We start from the raw sequence: 19,325 nt of genomic DNA, 5'->3' as shown, positions 1-19,325 counted from the left end.
ACAATGCACATTTCCACGCACTTATGTTTCCTTTTTGTACTTTTACTCATTTGGGTCTCTAGGCAATAGTGCAAAATAAAAAAAAAAAAAAGCAACAGAAAAAGGAAAACTACTTCAAAAACAAAAACTCAAAAAAAAAAAAACACCAAACCAAACCAAACCAAAAACAACCCAATGCTCAGAAGTTATTCTAGCTACTAGAAGAAGAAAATGGAGGCTGAACTGTTCCCTGCCTCCACCTGAGGTTGTCCATGGACACGGTGGCCCACAGCTGTTTGATGTAGCTGCAGTTCTCACGAATCACTGCTGGCCCACATGGTGCCATGACTTCAGCCCCCAGTGCTCATTCATTAATGAATGCTCTTTCTTTAGCACTGCCGACTCAACACGACACTTCTTTTTAGTTTCCCAAATGTCTGAAACTGTTTTGATGAAGGGATTTTTTTCTTTTCTAACAGGGCCATGTAATATCATGTGACTCTTCATTCATCCAGGTTCTTGTAAGAAATACTATCGAGAAAGGTACCCTTGATTGCCCACCCAGGAACTGGGTGAGATGCCAAACCTACTCTCAAGAGACAAACTTATAACACTTCCCACTCTTGGACCTTTTGGCATAATATGAGAACAACAGTAATCAAGGCAGTATTAAAAAACACAGCTGTAGGTAATACAAAGTGCATTTCCTGCATATAATACAAATATAACTTTAAGAAACTAAAGGCACAAGCTAACTAAATAGGTATTACATACTAGAAATGCACTGTTCAAGGTAAATCTAATAGCCTCAAAAATTTGTTTATAATGGATATTTAAAGCAGTTTGAAAATGATACGTCATTGAATTGCAAAAAAGTATAATTGCTTAAAATATAAGTAAAATAGACTCTAATATTTGACATCTTGGATCAGTGATAAAATACACTGTCACGTTTATGAATGCACTCTCTATATACAAGTCATAAATTATTCTTCCATTGATTAAAAGCACATTAGAGGCTCAAGAATTCAAAGGTCCATTTTTAGGCTGGTGTGGAGGTATTCAAATTCTCCATGATTTTATGGAAAGTTGTGGCAAACGGAGCTGCTGTTGGCAGCTCCAAATCTTGTACAACAGTTAATGATGAGCCTGAGCAAAATGTGTTTTGGTCCACGGGCCCCCCTGGTTGGGGTGGAGGGTGGTCAATGTGCCAGAATCTGCTCAGCATGGCTCCTCACCTCCAAGCCTGACCCTGCACCCCAAGAGCTGCTCTGGTTGCAGGAGGAGCAGAGGGAGTCTGTGCGAGGCTGAGACCCAGAGGGTCCAGGTCTCAGGTTCCAGTTCAGGCTCATCCCTAACTTTGGTACAACCTGCTCCACCTGCCCAGAAAAAAAAAAAAAAAAAAAGGGAGGGGGGGAAATGCAAATTGGAAAGGGGAGAAAGAAAAAGAAAGCACTTTGTTGGCTCCACAAAATGCGAGCAGAAATTGCTTGAATGTATTGACTATGTCTGTTTTGAGAGAAATGTGCAATAACATCAGTGTTATGGATACAACAAGACTTGTAGCTCGTTTGGAAAGTCAGCAAAGGAAATGTGCTTACCCAGCCTCCCTCCTGGGCACCCTTCCCCTGCCCACAATAATCAGGTCTGTTAAAATGACAAGTGAAAAGAAGGATCTCCTACCGAAAGAACTGTGCCAGCAGCGCATGATACCTCGGGAAATAAAAGTTTCTGCCCATGCAATATAATGCTTTTCTATGTGCTCTAGATATTGAGCTGAAAAGTGAAGAGTCATCCCCAGAATGTTTGATGTTTATCAACATATGTACTATCCACACTTAGGTTCATCAACTCCCAACCCACCAATCTTCTTCACACTCAGAAAAATGATCAGTACAGTGGGATTATCAATCGGAGATGAAAATAACATGATGCCTAAACCCAACACCACCACAATTTCCAAATGTTCTGTGAAAAGAAGGTCCTGGCCCAAGGACTACAGGCAGGACTGATCCCGTGCAGCTGCTCATTGCTGCACTGCGTGGACCCTCCCGGCTGAATAGCAAAGGTTGTCCCAAAAGCAGTGAGCTGAAGCCCAATCTGGAGCCTACTGGTGTCAGTGGGACGCTCACACTGACCAGGTCGCTCACCATGGGCTGTTCTGGCCATCCCTGGATCTTGGCTGAGCCCCAGTCATGTAGGTCAAGCCCTCACCCCCTGCAAGATCTGCAGCTCCATGTGTGCTGCTGGGCTCCACCACAACCACTGCCAGGGAAAATCTTGGGGAGAGGCCCCTGCACACAGATGCAGACACAACACAGTGTTCCTCATCGAGTCAGAGGGAGGCAGCTACGGCCCAGCAAAGACAAAGCTCATGTGGGGCAGCCTCTATGTGCTGCATCCAACAAAAGTACTTAGGTACTGTATGTAATAAAAGTTGGGTTAGAAAATCCCATAGATCACAGTTGTGACAAATGGACATGTGCAGGGTTGGTGAGCAACTACGAAGTTTCCATACACAGTCAGTTTTTTGTATGCAATCCCTTGAACCTATGGGAATTCTCAACGGGATAAAACTACCCAGTAAGTATAGGTTGCAGAATCAGGCTCTGTAACCTTTTAAATAACTGGTGAATTATTAAACCACCACCAACAAAAATAAAAAGTAGTGTTTCTTTAGAAGAAGGCAGAGCATGCTGCGCTCACAGCTGCCCCGCACGCTCTGCTTCTGAAAGGTTTGAATACTGCCACACAAGAACTAAAAATCTTCACTGTAATCTCTCCAAGAGTTAAACGAACAATATTAAAATACCATCTTCTGTCACATTTAAAGGCAGTTGGATATGTTTTTTCCTCTATAGTTATATATACAGAGTTCTGATCTAGAAAAACCAATACAATAAACCATTTTATGTTTAAAAACAGGCAGTCTTTGGTGACGCAAAGGCAGAGATTTTCTTTGTTACCTTCTGCCTATTTCACTCTGTCTCATAAAGTGAATATTATTGGCACTGTCAGAAAGTTCGAGATACTGCTCCACTGACAAAACGAAATATCCATCGTAGCCTTGTACCCGCCCAGTGTTTAGAAGCTGCTGTTTCTCTCCATCTGTCCATGCCCTAATCCCCTCTTCCCCCTCCTGCAGCCGTCTCTGCTCCTTAGTCCAGGCCTGGGCCACAGCTCTCTGCCTGGCCACCTCTAGGACATGGTTCTTTTCTTCTTCCACGGTTGTTCCGTAGCGAACGTTAAAGCACAGTGCGCCGTGCTGCAGCTGGATGTCAGCGAAGCGTCTAGTCCTCCCATTGATCACGGAAGTCATTTGCGACACTGTGACGTTCACACCGTTCTCCAGGATGCGTCGCCCCCCAGTGTTGCCAATTAGGGCCAAGTCTTCTTCCAGTGACCCCAGCTTGATGAAGTAATGCGTGTCCCGGCCCTCTATGGTGAAGTGCAGGTTCTCCAGATAGTGAGCATTGTTGAGTATGGCAGCGATGCGCCGGCTGTCCTCGTTAGCCACACCGATAATGTCCGCTGTGACGATGCCATCCTTGATGGCAAATTTGATGCCTTTCCCAAACACTGAAGGAATAGCTGCAAACCTCGGCTGCTTCACTCCCTCATAGCACTTGCCATCGCTATACCTGGGAGTCATAGGAAGCTGATCCAAGGATATGAAGTTTCGGAGCTGCTTCTGTAGTTCACACTGAATACCAAGGATAGTCTGGAAAAGAAAACACCAACAAAGGTTGCAGGAGAGGAATCTCACAGTCTCACAGTCTCTACTTAATATCTTAACCGCTTAAAATGGATTTGCAATTGGTTTGCAAACCATCATGCACATCTATAGATCCTGGGAGTACATACAGGCTTTCTAATTACCACTTTATGACTCTTGGACTCTACTTTCTAGAAAACGAATGGTATTTATCACAAATGCTATTCTCATATTTATCCTTGCTTTCTCTCTCTCTCTCTCTCTCTCTCTCTCTCTCTCTCTCTCTCTCCTGTTGTCACTCTAGTAGCTGGCCTTTTGATTTGTAGGCTTGGGGAAATCTGAACTCAAATCTGTACTCTTACACAGTTCTAAGCAGATCTCTTGTTCATTATGTCTTCTGTAAAATAGCAGTAACAATTTTTATGGCCCATTCTTTAGGGAAGGCAGGCTGTGAAGGTCTCAGGACACTAGAATGACAGGAGCCAGGCAGGCACTTTGGATCTGTAGGTCTTCCCTCCACTGTGCTGAAGAAAAAATCTCCCTCCAACTGTCTATTTGTCTGCCAACACAATATACATAATTATACTCCTGTGCCTTTGTTATAGCTTCTTCAATATCTCAGTGACAGTGTTGCATGAACGTGCTTCATGGACACCACCCTCCAGCCTTCTACACTTTATACGGTCATCTATGCATGTGAAAAGAAGCACATTCAATGCTGCTGATGTGAACTCACAACACTTTGTTTCCTTTCCTGGCTGCATTAGAGAAAGGCATCTTTTCTACCTCTTCTATGTAAAATCATCTTTCTTTGTTAACAGACACTCTTATGATTAAATGCAAAACATGAACACCTGTTCAGAACATCAGTAGCTGTCCCTGTTGCAGTTGCACTGACTGCTGGACCCTGCAAGCTGCTGCATAGCTCATCTTCAGTGAAAATTAGCCCTGGCGTTTTACAGACCCTCCACAAACCTACAGTAACATCTCTGTTTTCCTGCAAAAACTATGCAGAGGAGCAGACTTGTAAAGTTGTTTGTATTCTTAGCGATCTTGCACCTCTTGAGGCTTCAATACTAAAAGATAACAATTGTTTTAGTTCTTTAATTCCATAAAAGTTACTGCAGTTCATTCAATTTGCTCTCGCTTTTATTCATTCACTGCGAAGTTTCTTCACTGTGCGCCTAAAAGCTTCTCATTAAAACTCTCCTCTTCTTGATGCCAGTAAATAGTGTGACAACATGAAGGCTTCTAGTGTAGTTAGGCTATTATTTGCCTTGTCTATCAAGTGAAAAATACAGCCGTACTGTTTCTCTGGTCTCCAGCATGCTCTAATCAAACTGCTTACTTTAGAAACAGAAGCGATTGAACGGTGTTTGCTAACCTTTCCAGGATCCCACTCCTGGGTTTTTGTTTGAAGCTGTAGAAGTTCATATGTTGTCTCCAAAGCTTCGATCTCAGGTTTTGGAAACCCAGGTAGTACATTGTGCAACTGGAAACCAAATAGCTCTAGCCAACTTCCAATATCTACAGAACAAAGAAACAGAAAAAGGGATTCTCGAAATGAGGGGTGTAAATCCTAGAAAAAGTCAGTGCAGTCTGCAGAAATCCAAGCTATGCAGAAATAATGATTTCATATCAATTTATGATTTCAATACTGGCTACAGCATTTACTGTAGGAAACAAATCATCTGACTACAAAGCACAGCAATAATAAATCAATAGCGTACCTACTTTCTATTTGTAATGGAAAAAACTTACGTTACGCTGCCTCCACTCTTCCCCTGTATTTTAGCATTTTAAAAGGCAGCAGATAACAGCTATTAATTAATTTATTGATTACCAAAAAGACTAAAAAAACAGATAAAGCTCTGTAAGTTGTTAGCTACCAAAGAAATACACAAGATTAGAGCCGAATACTAACTTCAGATGTACGCAAGGAATTTCTGGAGTCTCGAATCCATACCAGAATCTGGACAAAGGCTGTATTTTAATGAGAAATACATTTCTTTTACCTGTTGTATACTTAGCAACGTCTTGGATCCTGCCAACTGGGTAGTTATTTTCAAATGAGTAGAGATTGAATGGTTGTGGGACAGCATTCAGATGTTTCCATATGTGATGGTTTGGTGTTGTCCACCGACCAGCAATAACATCATAATCCCGCTGTCCCAGATGAACCAGTTTGGTGAGAGAATCATAGAGCCCTCCGTGAAAACCAATGACAACCTGGAAATCTGGATTAGTGTCCTGGTAGATCTCTCCATATGGGGTGTACAGAATTTCCTTTATGACTTGGCCCCGACTGCTAAAAACAGCTAGAGGTGTTCCAGTGTTATCACAAGCAACATAATATTCTTCTCCACTGCTTAATTCCATTGCAATGAGATGACCTTGAAGATCATAATACAGAGATGTTATTTCTGAGCTACTATGATTGTACAAGTGAGTAACTCTTATTGGGTTGGAGAGATCAGCATAAAAGAACTGCAGGTGTTGTCCCAGGCTTGATTTGCTCGCAACTCGTCTTCCAAGACCATCGTAGCCGTATTGAACAGTCCAGCCAGACACTTTGTTGTACGCTTTGTTCAGCAGACCATTAGAGTTGTACTCAAAAATCTCATTGCCTCTTTGCCTGAGAAAACCATCTTCATCCATTTTATATTGAATTTCTCCAAGTCTGGTAATGCGATCTCTAAGGTCATATCTCAGAGGAGTGAGGCGTGCACTGTTTCCATGGCTCAGCAAGTTGATGTTGCCGTTAAGGTCGTAGCTGTAGCGCCATTGGGTTTTATCATTCACAGACACGGTCTGAAGCTGACCATCAGCATCATACTCATAAAAATACCTTGTGATATTGGCATCTACTCCGACGCGTATATCACAGATCACCATACGGCCCATATTATCATACTGGATGGTCATCCAGTAAGCTATAGACTTGAGAATTTCATACTGTACTTCTATCACCTGGCCATTGGCACTAAAAATTTTGGTATGTTTCATCACAGTGGTGGTTATGACTTGATTTAAATCGTAATTAATTACACTGAATTTCCCAAACTGTTCAGTCCTGCCAGAGACGTCAACGTAACGGTACAGATCAATGGGCAGAGGCGTCTCGTTTATCATGGCCTGCATACTTGTGACACGGAAATTGTTGTAGCTGTAGTCAAATCTGGCATTTACGAGCCCTTCTTCACTAAATCTGAAGATCTGGCGACCGATAAGTGGACCTGTCCACAACAAACAGAGGAAAGAAAAAAAGCAAGAAGAAAAATGAATTATGTCCATAGAATACTTACCCTCCAGAGCCGGCATAGATAAGCGACGAACTCAGATAAACCCTTGAGCCTCATTGCTACTTGACTGTCTCAGACAGTACCACTAACTATGTTAGACTGTTCTCTCACGAACTTTTATTAATGTTTGCACTACGGAATATTTATATTTTATTAACATTTGTTTAAATGAATGCTTTTTTATTCATAATTATGATTTCTATTTACTTGCAAGATAATTCTAAACTGAATTTATTTTCCATGGTGATTTCCTTCCCCATATGAACAGTTCTTTTGAATTTATGTTACATTATGGTATAAACAGGGAAACTTGAAAACACAATCAATAAAACAACTTGATTTAGTATTTAGCAAATATCCACACAGTGGAATAAAAACAATCAAACACTGGAAGAGCTATTCCAAACCAAGCAATAAAAAGAAAACCATATTTCAAATGGGGCAGTTATATATGCCTGTGGACACAGACCCACACACGCACACACACACACACAAACATTTCTATCGAAACATAAAAAATAAGAACTTGTAGACATAAAAATAATGGGATTTCATGACAGGTAACTGCAGAGTCAGGGCCAGAAACTTTAGCAAAGTAGATATAGCTAGACAAACCTGTTTGCCTGTATCTGATGGTGCAGATGAAACCATCATGCATTAAGTGTATGGTTTTAATAACGCCAGAAGATTCCTCGTAGGTAAATGTGACTTGAGTAGTGTCATAAAGGATCTCAGAAAGTCGGGACTGCTTGGAGTACTTATAGAGGACTCTGCGTCCTGTCCCAGGATACAACGTTTGCAGAAGCCGTCCATCTCTGGTGACGTCCTGTATGAAAGCTGCACCGCTGTCCGGCGGGGTGTAGATGTTGCGATAGTACCCAACAGAGAGCATGGTCTGCAAGGCATGGCGCACCATGCTGGGCATGGTGACCGACAGCAGGTAGTCCGACTGGTCGTACTCAAAGATGTAGCGACGCTGGCTGTGCAACAGGAGCATCACAGACTGCAATCAGATAGGAATGGCAGTGTAAGTGGATGATCAAGCACTTGATTAATCATCAACTATCTGCTCTTGTAGGTTGCTCTGTCTGTTTAACCCCAAGTCAAGCTTTCAGCTCCAGCAGACCTGGCCAGCAAGGTGATGTGGAACAGAAAGAGAATGATAACAAGGCTAGAGGTAAGGACCCCCAAACTGGAAGGCAGATGTGGCTCTCAGTGGCATTTCAGCCTCATGCTGACTTGCTGCACTACTTTGAAATATTTCGGTCATCCTCTCAGGAAGCTACAACAGAGGGAACCTCTTCCTCACTCCTAGGTAGAGCATCTGTACCAGCAGATGTTTCTACAGGAGGTGGAAAGGAGAAACGTTCAATGTTGTGTTCATGGTGTTTAGCTTTTATTGGAACTCCACATAGATCTAGCCCAGCCCTACCCCTTTTTGTACATCTTTTATGAAAAGCACACTGTCTCACAGCATGCATGGTAACTGTGCTTACACTTGGATGGATGGATGAAAATGGACTGCAAGTTCTTTGGCGCGACTACTTCTGTCTGTTTTTTTTTTTCAGTATTTACAAAGATTAGGTCCCCAGCCTGCAGTAAGCCACTGGCTGAACTCTCTCCTAGCTCTCCATATACTGCTCATCTATATACATGTGATGCCTCTCTCTATATACTGCCCCTGTGCCAGTTTTTAAGCTGTCTGCCCCTGACAGGATGTGAATAACAAGATCAGAAACATCACTAATACAACTTTAGTGCCCCTCTGCGTCATTTTACAGCACTTTGAGGCTTTTCCACTTCTGTCCAGAATAGTAAAAAGACAGTCAGTAGAATGGCTGGAGACTTCGTATCTCATCTGGCATGCGAGGGGACACAGTAAAGAGGAAACAAATTAATTCTCTATTCACCCTAATAATATTACTGTAGATTTTTTGAACTATTTGTACAGAAGGGGTTCTGATCGTTTTAATGAATTTTGGAGGGGGTGCCCCCCGTAAAACATCCCCCGAAGCCGTCACTTTGGCGAGGCAGCACAAGCACTGGTGCCACACGGAGCCCAGCAGCCGCCGGCAGCTCCTCGCGGCTCTGCTGGGAACGGGCAACTGCAGGGCAGGGCCACTAGATGTCCTCTGTGCCCAACACATGCACACAGCCCTCGGCCAAGAGCAGCGGGACCGGGGAAAGGCAGGAGATTTGGGAGCGCCATTGGCTCATGGGGCAAGGCGACCCAAAGAAGAGAAACGGAATGTTGGTGAGAATTATGTACGGGGCCACTGCCACCGTGCCAATGAAAACACATCGCTAGGACTAGCCCTGGGAAGGGGAGAGCGTTTTGAAGAGACATAATTAACTCATCAGGTGCTAATAAATGGGAAAGTAAATAAATAGGCGTTGGAAGAGAACTCTATAATTGATTTTTTGATAAAAGGAATTATTGGTTCTTATGAGGCTTCAGACAACATTTAGTAATCATTACTTAATTAACACAATGAGCTATTGACTTTAATGGGCCACAAAATTATATCTCCATGTCTAATTCTGACAATGAATTCATCTTCCTTTGGCACGAGGAACAAATTGTGATGAAAGTACATTAAATAGCTGGGAGACTATGTCCATGGTGTGTATGACTTTCAGTAATTTAATGAGAAGTTACAGCATCAATCAAGCCTGCCGCTACCTGGGCCAGTAGGCTTCTGTCATTTGCTTCGACACGATCAGGATTTGTCCACTTGTGCAGAATTCCAGAACGACAGACTTAAGTCACATGACTTTATTTATAAGCTCGTCATAAGCTATGAGCAGACAAAGTCGTTGGAAAGATAAAAACCATACGTCTCTCCAAAATTCCAGTCCGTTAGACCCAAAGAAGAAAAGAACAGATTCTTCCAAAAGGCATATTGCCCAGATATTTGAAGGCAGTACAAGTGCCTGTTTACTTGCAATTTGCAGAGCACACAGACAAAAGGAGCCCTGACAAATATATCTGAACCAAACTTCTGAAGCTTCCAGGGTTTGCCAATCTTGTTAACAAGTGCGAGAACCACACTGCATGCAGACAAAGAAAGAATCACATTTTTACGCATCATTTTTTTTTCTCTGGGTTAGATTTAAGTTTTTTTTTTTTTTTTTTTTGAAGATCAGGCTTAAATACATTCAAAATAAGTACAGCAAAGTTTATCTTAAAAGTACACATTTGGAACTTTTTAATATATAAATAACTTCAAAGTCATTGGATTTCTTGCCTGTAACATCCGCTATCAGTTTTACCTCACCTGCCCCCTCCTATCCTTTCCCCGTGGTAAACAGGTTCAGAAAAATGTTCTGCAAATTCAGATAGCCTGAGATGCTGCCATTTAAAAATAAAAAGTTTTGAAGGATGCTGAGTATAATCTCACACTGAGTTGTGAAAGCTTTCAAAATACAGATTTTTGGATTTGAGGGACTAAAGAGACAAAATGATTCCGAATGAGATGCTGCTACTGACAAATGTGATGCTGTTCTTCTTAAGACTGTACAGCATTTATTCCCCCATTTCATGACCATTACCTACAGACACAAATGAAAATTACAACACTCAGGCAATTTAGACATGAAGTCACTATAAAAGCAGGGCAATAACTCATTTTGTATTAGTTCATGTTCTTTTCCCCAAATATGGGCCTCATAAATACTAAAGTAATCTTTCTGTTGGCAGGATCAGCCCCTTTTTGACAGCAGAGCACTGAGCAGGTGCTAGCTTGTGCTAGCTTGAACTCACCACTGTAATTCTGGCTTAAGAGAGCGTTGTTTGCTCGAGGAAGCAGTCCCATCTCAATGACATTTTTGTGACTATGTTACTCAGAACTGCAATGCGTTTGTCATCAGTGAGTCCGTCTTTTGCACTTGGACAGAGACCAGGAAGCCATTTTACCAGCTGATTCAACAAACCTGAGGTGGTGATAACTTCCTTCTGAACTAATCTATGGCAGCCTCCACAGGATGACACGTAAGTCTGGGACATTCGTTTGGGTATGCATTTTCTTTAAGTCTTACACATAGGTTCATAGGTTCATAAGGTTGGAAAGGACCTACAAGATCATCTAGTCCAACCATCCTCCTATCACTATCCCTACCCAACTACTAAATCAAATCCCTGATTTACACCTTACTGCACCTCACTGCAAGAGACAACACACTACCATAGCTTGCAATATGGTACCTGTATCAAAACAAACATTCTTGTGTTGGTACAACAACCCACTTACAAAGTGATTTACCTTTTCTAAATATGTGTAACTCCATATTTTGCCATCTGCCCATGTTCTGGAAATGATGTTTCCACTTGGATCATACTCCATTTTCTCAGTCCAGGTTCCTCTTTGGATATAGGTCACTAATCCAGAGTGTGAGTAAGTGATGTTGACCTCATTGTATTTGCTGATGGGTGACCACAGAACTGGCCGCCCTGTCTGGTCATACATGATCCGAAGAGTGAATTTTCGATGATCATCATAAATCTTTCCAGTTCTGGTTACGTGATCGAAATCAATGGAGAGCAGATTTCTATTGTGGGCCTAAAAATAAAGATACAGGAAGAAGATGATGTACCTTAATTACACATGACAGAAACATTTCTGTGTCGGCTCTAATCAGAATATGCAGTGCTTTAAGAGTATGATTGAAAATGTAGGGCACACTGAAGACAAGAAAACAGAAAAATGTTCAAGTGAAAAACAGGAGGACCAAGAAACAAAATGCTGCTGGTGTTCAGTGCTATGTGTCACACTGCAGGACGCTTCCTATTTCCATTTGCTCAGCTTTCTTTTCCCAAGCTTTTCATCTTTCAACTTTCATCTCTACTACAGTGTGCATGATTCCAGACAAAGATGTGTCGTTAAGCTCACAAATTAACAAAGCTCTCCCAACTCTCCTCCTCTTTCCTAAGCTCCACTAGTGCTGATGGATCAGCTGTTGCTCTGGGACAGCCCATCCAGGTCGCATATCTGTGTGAAAAAAGAAGGGCTGTGCTTTTGGCTCTCAAAGACCCTAGAGTCCTCATACTTGTTCACAAAAGCAGCCCACTCCCAAGGCTTGTGAAAGCTGGTCCTTGGCAGGGGAACAAGCTGACTGTCTCGACCTGAGAGTGTATGTGGTCCCACAGGAGCATGCAGAGGGGTCGCTCAATCAGAAATCAACTTAAAGCCAAGCCAGACTTCTGAAGACAAAATATGCTTCCCAGTGTTTTCACCATCTACATCCTAACATCATTCAGTCACTGGGCAGTCACTATTCAACTCCATTTAATTCTGTATTAGAATTTAGGGAACCATAAACCACTGCTCGTTGACTTGTCATTTTCAGATCAATGCCCAATGAGATCACTGTATTAATTGACTGCTTCTTGCCCAATCACTTGCATTAATCTGCTCCAATTAATACATTCCTTACAGCAGAGAGATGTCAGCTCAGGTGTTAGAGCTGCACAGCACAGTGCCTGCTTCTCCTCAAGAGCTGGAGGCACAGAGGTACAGGAAATAGTTAAAATATCTGTTTAATAATTCAAGCTGTGATTGTATGGTGGTTGTGATTAGAAAGAACATTTTTTTCATTCCCTTTTCTGTTTTTAGACACAAAATAATTTGAAAATCTAGAAGAAGCAGGTGTTCTTTCTTCAACTACCATTCCTGTGGTTTTATATACACACATGTCTAACTTTAATACTGTTCATTTACAATAGCTGTAAAATACCTATGCACCCCTGTAGGCTGCTGTAACTGTTACAATTTATGCTCTAATGATAGTTAAGGAGCCCAAGTAAAACGTGATGCTCAGTTCAACCATATTTACTTGTATACAGTCTGTTGGATTAAGTTTGTGTTAACATATTTCTTCACAAACTTCTTGCAATTTCTGAAAAACCCCTCGTGGTGGTAAAATATCTGAAAAGCAAGCAGGGGATATACCCTGGCTCATACTCATTTACTGTCTATGTACATACTTATGTTCTTATTGCTAATATTATTATTATTATTGTAAAATGCAGCAAGGAGAAATGAAAGTCTTGAATACAAATTGGTTGCAATCTAATTTTCAGAGACAATATAATGAATAAGAATGAAAAGCACACAGAGGAAGATTAGCAGTGAAGAAAGATAGCAGCAGCATTTAAAGGCTCACACAGTCAAGGCACTGGGAAACCAGGGCACAGGTTGCCCTGGGAGGTGGTGGGTGCCCCATCCCAAGGTCAGGCTGGTCCAGGTTCTGAGCACCTTATGGAGCTGTAGGTGTCCCTGTTCCGTGCACAGGGGTTGGACCAGATGGACGTTAAAGGTCCCTTACAACTCTAAGGATTCTATGGTGATTCTGTGATAGTCAAAATAAGGTTTGGAGATGCATCATGGTTTCCTTTATATTCTGTATTTTACGTCTTTTTTGTTTAATTTCTTATATGTTAAATTTAATACCCTTCTTAAGACAAGGTGCAACGACATGAGTAGCAGGCTGCATTTCAATGCTGTCATTGAAATGCTGATTTCAAATCCCAGTGGTTTTCGACAGATAATTCCTCCAGTGCACATGCAAGTCCATAAGGAGCTCCTGTGAGAGGCTGGAGCTCATGAGCGCAGTTACAAGCCAGTAAAAGATTTTGTTAGTAGAAAGCATTTTTGGGTCCAAATTCCAGCTGATGAAAACAGGGAGAAAATTCAGCTGATTTCAATAATAATGTTCATAAAAATATACATTATGTATTTCTTAAACATCTTTGGCTCAACTTCCTTGATTTTGTAGCCAGAAAATTCTCAGTTGTAAATAACTGCATAAACCTTCACTTCTCTCAACCTTCATTCTCAAATCTAAACCATCTAAAATGTGAAATCAGATGAGATGATTGTGTATTTCCTTGTCTGTGTTTTGACTTGAGTCAACGCAAACTGACATGGGGTGACTGAGGATTTGACCTCACCATTACAACTTGCTGGAAGGCTGGTAAATAAAGGGAGATAATTGGCTAAATATGATAATAAACATAGCTGTCAAAGCCTAAATCCAAAGGACTTCTGACTTGAATTGAGGCCAATGAGTTGCTTCCATTTGTATTATTTAAAAAGTTAAAAAAAAGTAATACTGGCCAAGCATTCAATTTTCAATTTTGTAGATATTCAGTTATAAAACCTGGCCTGTATCCAATGCCAAGTTCCTCTAACTTATGCAAAAGACAGGAGGGAGCAGAGCTGAATGCTAATCAGTATATTACTATGCATCATACTCATTGGATTTAACAACAGCTCCTGCTTCATTTTTAGAAGTCAATTAAAATAGCAGTTCAATTGATAAAAAAGAAGTCCTGCTAGATGAAGACTGATGTTAAAATGCCTGATTGTACATAGATTTATTATTAATATAAAATGCATACATGTCTACGGACTGTTTTATGTACTTTCAGGAAGTGCCAGGGCAGGCAGTCCTGCACTTAAAGGAAAACTCTGATTAATTCCTGTTTCCAACATTGATTTAGATGCTGAGATAAAGTTATCTGTCTTTCCCGGTATTTCCATTAACATACTCATTTCTGCTTTAATTCTAGAGCCAGAAATATGTACCCTACAAAAAAATCCCCTTTTTAAAACACAACTTTTATCGCATTATTCAGAACATGCTAACAATGGCCTCTATCAAAACTTATTTTACACTAACAGCATAACACGGTTTCGAGATGGGCTTTAATTGCAGTTAGGAATTAAAAACGTTAGGAACCGGCAGAAAAGGAATAGCTTTCGTCTCTTCAACTAGGTCATCCTTTATCTCATCCCCAGTGACCTGCCTTCTAATTTACACCTCTTAGCATTCAAAGCCATTTGTTTCAGTGACAGTATCAGGACTGATCTTTAAGTGACATCTTTAAACTTGATTTCTATGCTTTTTCATTTCCCCAGAAAACTTTTCCATTGTACTGTTTTCTTCCCATAACTGAGGGCTCCTGCAGATCTGTTCATTTCCACTGAGAACTAGTCCAATCCCCAGAGCTTTTCTTTACATTTATTTTCAAAGTTCAGCACAGTTCCTTTTGCCCTACATTGCAAGCTTTCCAACACACTTCCCATTGTGTCAGTCATGGCATATTAAGTGCTTAACAACTCTTTTTTCCAAGTTGGAACTCACTAGAACTCACTGGAAGTTTTCTGAAGGTCTCATCAGAACCTCATCCAAGATAAGGGCTGCTAACGATGCTACGTTTTTTTCCAGTCTTCTGTGCTTATTTGCATGGTGTATCACATGCACAGAATACTTCTTTCTGCTATCAAATCCTCCTCTCATACGCTATCTCACCACATTCCCTCCAGCCTTTCCCCGACAGTCCTCAGACAGACAGGCCTAGAGCTCAGGGCAGTCAGAGGGGAACACCACAATGCAGGAAGCTGATTGCCTTCTAGACAATGCACAGTCCTCCCATCATCTTGGGCAGGTACAAAAGGAAATCTACAGTTCACAGAAGTAGCAATGTCAGAATGTCAAAAAGTCAGCTGCTGTGATGCTAGTGGAAACTTCTGGATGGACAGAGCATATAAGATGGTGGCACGCCGATGTTCTTAGACTGCAAACTTTCTCACTGGAGAGAAGATAAAGGGGGAGGAGGAAAGTACACAAGTGCTCCAGCAGACTGACTCTGAGGCAGGTCCATTAGGCGAGCTCTAGAAAGCTTCAGGTTTATAATATTTTACTGGACATTTTATGCCTCCAGCCAGAATCCATCTAATCCTGATCAGTTTCCTCCCTTTTTCTGGCAAGCAATATTAAGGATCATGCAGAGGTAAGCAAAAATGAGATAAAAGAACTGGCAATCAATTTCAACAACAGAAAACATAAACTGCATAAAGGGAAAGCTGTGCAGGATGAAATACTTTGAAATGTAATGGTGATGAACAACTTGGCCCTGGCAGCATAAGCTGAACAGATGACTGACAATGTCCTTTCCATTTAAGACTTTTATTCCATAAGTTCCTTAAAAAAGCATGTGTCATACAGTTACTTAAGCACAAAATCACACAGGAATCAATTGATTAGATAAAGTGAGCCACGGAGGCCACAGCTTGAATCCTGCGATCTTAACAACACACCTTTGCCACTGCAATACATTCAGCCCTGCACAGGGACTAACACTGAGATAGGGCAGATGCAGTCAGAGGATGGGCAAGAAACACCACATGAAGTTTTTTTCCCACTTGCAAGATCCTAGTAAGTAATTAATTGTGACTGCCAAGTCTGAAAGATGTCATTTCAAATGTTTTTTTTTTTTTTACACATGGTGGTAATATCATGGCCATATCATGCAAGTTTTTGGTTTCTGCCTGATAAGCATAGCTGAAAATCAGATACATTTTTGAAGCAAAAAATGTATGAGATACGATAACCAAAAAGAAATCCAGTGATTTAGTAACCATCTCTGTATTTTTAGAGCTAACAGATGTACCTTCAGAGATAATACTTATCCAGACATGTTGCAGTTAATAATGTAATATTTTAAAGGCCAGAATTCCCAGTTGTACAACTGGTACAGGCACTTTATGGACCATTCATGTGAAAAACAGAACTGATTTTGTAAAAAAAAACCGTTCTGCAAGGTAGTGGTCTCTTTGAGCCTTGGTTTTACCTAATTAAATGCTGAATGTTGACCATCTGTCATTGTAATCTGTGAGTTCTCCTGAAAGTAAATATGAACCATGGATGTAATGTTAAAATAATTCTCTATTAGAGCAGTATGGTAACCCAGCCAGAGGGAGTGAGGGGGGGCTGAAAGCATGCGGTGGAGGGCAGAACCCACAGGATGCTGGATGGATGGAGAAGCTCTACAACACTATGGCTTGCAGGAGACGCCCTGTGGCCCAGACACCTGAGGTGTGTTCTGAGAGCTCTCTGCATTGAGCAGAGGCTGGCACCTGCTACATTCCCCCAGAACAAAGAGAAGATTAGATCTGAGAGGCAGAATCTGGCTCCAAGTCTGCTACTGTGCTGCAGTAACTATGATTCGTCCTTTGCTCGCAGCTTCTTTCAAAGACATAATTAAGTTCTTAGTTGAAAAAGAAGAGGAAGAAAAAAAGTAATTATGTCTTGAGGTCAAGTCTAACAACCAAAATCAAACAGAGATCAAACATCCCTGCCAGTATTGGAGGAGTTTGGTTTTGAAATTCATGGCTGGGGCCCACCATTGATACAAACTTCCCATTGCACTTCTTACAAAGTAGAGCATTTCAACATGATTTTAGTTCAGTGGCTTTCAAAGGGAACACTGCACTTCACACAAGATGAAACCTTACCCTTAGCCTTCTCTCAAATGTGGAGATATTGCCTTTGGTCTGCTCCCTCCTTTGCCTCCATTCAATGAGATTTGAGTTATGCTCTCCAGGAAGGGAGATATTGCACTTCCCTAAAGTGGGACTGACAACTCCTGCTAGAATGTGAGGCTCTGTGTTAAGCGTGATTTCCATTCCACTGGCAAAGGTGACTCTCAGAGACCCATCTGGGCTGACCCGGTAGATATTCTGTGTGTTATCTGTCAGAAAACAACAAGCAAAAACAGGGAATACAGAAAATTTCAGATTTACAGATTTATGAAGAAAATGTCAGGTGCAATGGGGCTTTGTTTGTCCCTTGTTTACAGACTTCTGATCATACACCAACTGCAGTGTGATTTTTGAAATCTGTAACCTCCAGGTCTTCACACGTCTAAGGATCTTTTTATTACACTGGGATGAATGGTTTCCATTGTGCAGGCTTTCTGAGCAGAAGCAAAGAGCTTTGCTTTCAGCCTAGCAGTACATGAAGTCACAGGCTGGGTTTTGACCACTGCTGATCTTCTACCCTTCCCCACTAGCAGCAGGACCCCAGGGCAGAGGTTCTGTGATGGCCAGCCATGAGCCTGAGTCCTGCTGTATGCTTAGGGACAAAGCAAGCGTCACCCTTAATAAGCAATTCCTCTTACCTACAAGCACTGCCTTCAGGACACAGCTCTACCAGAAAGTATTCATGGCACTGGCCAAGGATGGCATTTCACTGCCAGAACATCAGTGAAGCACGTCACCCTTTGGGCACAGTCCTCAGAACTACCAAGCTCGGTGTATTATGGGTCAGTCCAATTCCCCTACATACTGGCATGGTTAATAGCATGTACAGCTTGGAGACATCAGAGATTTCAATAACTGCAATCTACCCACGGGATTTTTCTCAGAGGAAAAGAATTCACTGTTGGTTTGTTCCTAGCAGGAACCTCAGGAGAAATGTAAATGCTATCAAGCTATTTGTACTGAAACAAGGAAGAAACAAATGAACTAATTTTAGTGTCTTTTGGTCAAGCAGTTAAGAATGCAGCAACATTCCGAGTTTGAAATGTAAAGATTGGGGAAGAAATCATAGAAATGTCTCCATTACCTTGTTTTAAAGTATATATTGTAGAGGTAGCTGAGAAGTTAGTAGCTGTGACCACATTCTCCCGGTTTGAAGTATCAAGTTCCACTCTTGTCAGTTTTTCAACATCACTGTGGAAACTGCTGACTTCCCCGGTCGGGAACGTGGCGTTGGTCAGGTGGCCGTCGGAGTCGTACCTGCAAGACACAGAATTAATGCCACATGAATATTGTGCCTGTAGATACTGATGACATTTAAAAAAAATAGAGGAAAAAAAAAATCAAGATGCATTTTCAACGCTGCTCAATAAGCAAAAAGGTAAGAATTAGTGCATGTATGTATTCTGAAAGCTTACATTTCCTAACGTGAATTCTTGCTTATGTGATGGGAGGCATGTCCACTGGATGCTCCTTGGCACCCGGCAACCAGTGAATGCCACAAAGGCAAGATTGTACCCTGCAGCTCTGCTGAAGCCAGACCTTAGCTACTGCAGCAATCCATAGTGGCGAGGTGCAGGAACAGGCTGCCCAGAGAGTCTATGGATGCCCCATCCCTGGAGTTCTTCAAGACCAGGTTGGATGGGGCCCTGGGCAACCTGGCCTAGTACCAGAGCTGGAGGTTGGTGGCCCCGCCTGTGGTAGGGGGGCTGGAAGTTGATGATCCTTGGGGTCCCTTCAAACCCCAGCCATTCTACGATTCAGTGTCTCTATAACTGCCTTTTGCTGATGATGAGTGAAGCACATAATAGGAATGGCAAATTGAAAAAAATGGACCTAAAGCATAACAAGAACAATAAAACTGGGTGGAAGTTGGTTTGGTAGCCTGTGTGGTTTTCACTCACATGCTACGTTTCCCAGATGCCAGAACTTCTCATCACAAGCAAGACCACCAGAATCTAGAGTGTCCCATTTCAATTAATCCAAATTCCATCAGTGCTAAAGAAA

General features: G+C 41.7%; 1 protein-coding gene across 1 annotated transcript in view; it reads right to left on the bottom strand.

Moving 5' to 3' along the window:
• Positions 1–2,732: 2,732 nt before the first annotated feature.
• TENM1 (teneurin transmembrane protein 1) overlaps positions 2,733–19,325 on the bottom strand; it is a 302,504-nt gene continuing 285,911 nt past the window's right edge. Inside the window, exons 27-33 of the mRNA XM_065729661.1 lie at positions 18,406–18,578; positions 17,295–17,530; positions 11,259–11,555; positions 7,612–7,999; positions 5,710–6,930; positions 5,079–5,221; positions 2,733–3,700 (exon numbers count right to left, since the gene is read on the bottom strand). Coding sequence (XP_065585733.1) covers positions 2,942–3,700; positions 5,079–5,221; positions 5,710–6,930; positions 7,612–7,999; positions 11,259–11,555; positions 17,295–17,530; positions 18,406–18,578 — 3,217 coding nt within the window. The 3' untranslated portion in view covers positions 2,733–2,941. The remainder of the gene's footprint in view (positions 3,701–5,078; positions 5,222–5,709; positions 6,931–7,611; positions 8,000–11,258; positions 11,556–17,294; positions 17,531–18,405; positions 18,579–19,325) is intronic.

The sequence above is a fragment of the Cyrtonyx montezumae genome, unplaced genomic scaffold, assembly GCF_038088225.1.
Source record: "Cyrtonyx montezumae isolate F1298 unplaced genomic scaffold, pur_monq_1.0 scaffold_11, whole genome shotgun sequence".
NCBI classification, from domain to species: domain Eukaryota; kingdom Metazoa; phylum Chordata; class Aves; order Galliformes; family Odontophoridae; genus Cyrtonyx; species Cyrtonyx montezumae.
This window is presented reverse-complemented; position numbering and strand designations above follow the sequence as displayed.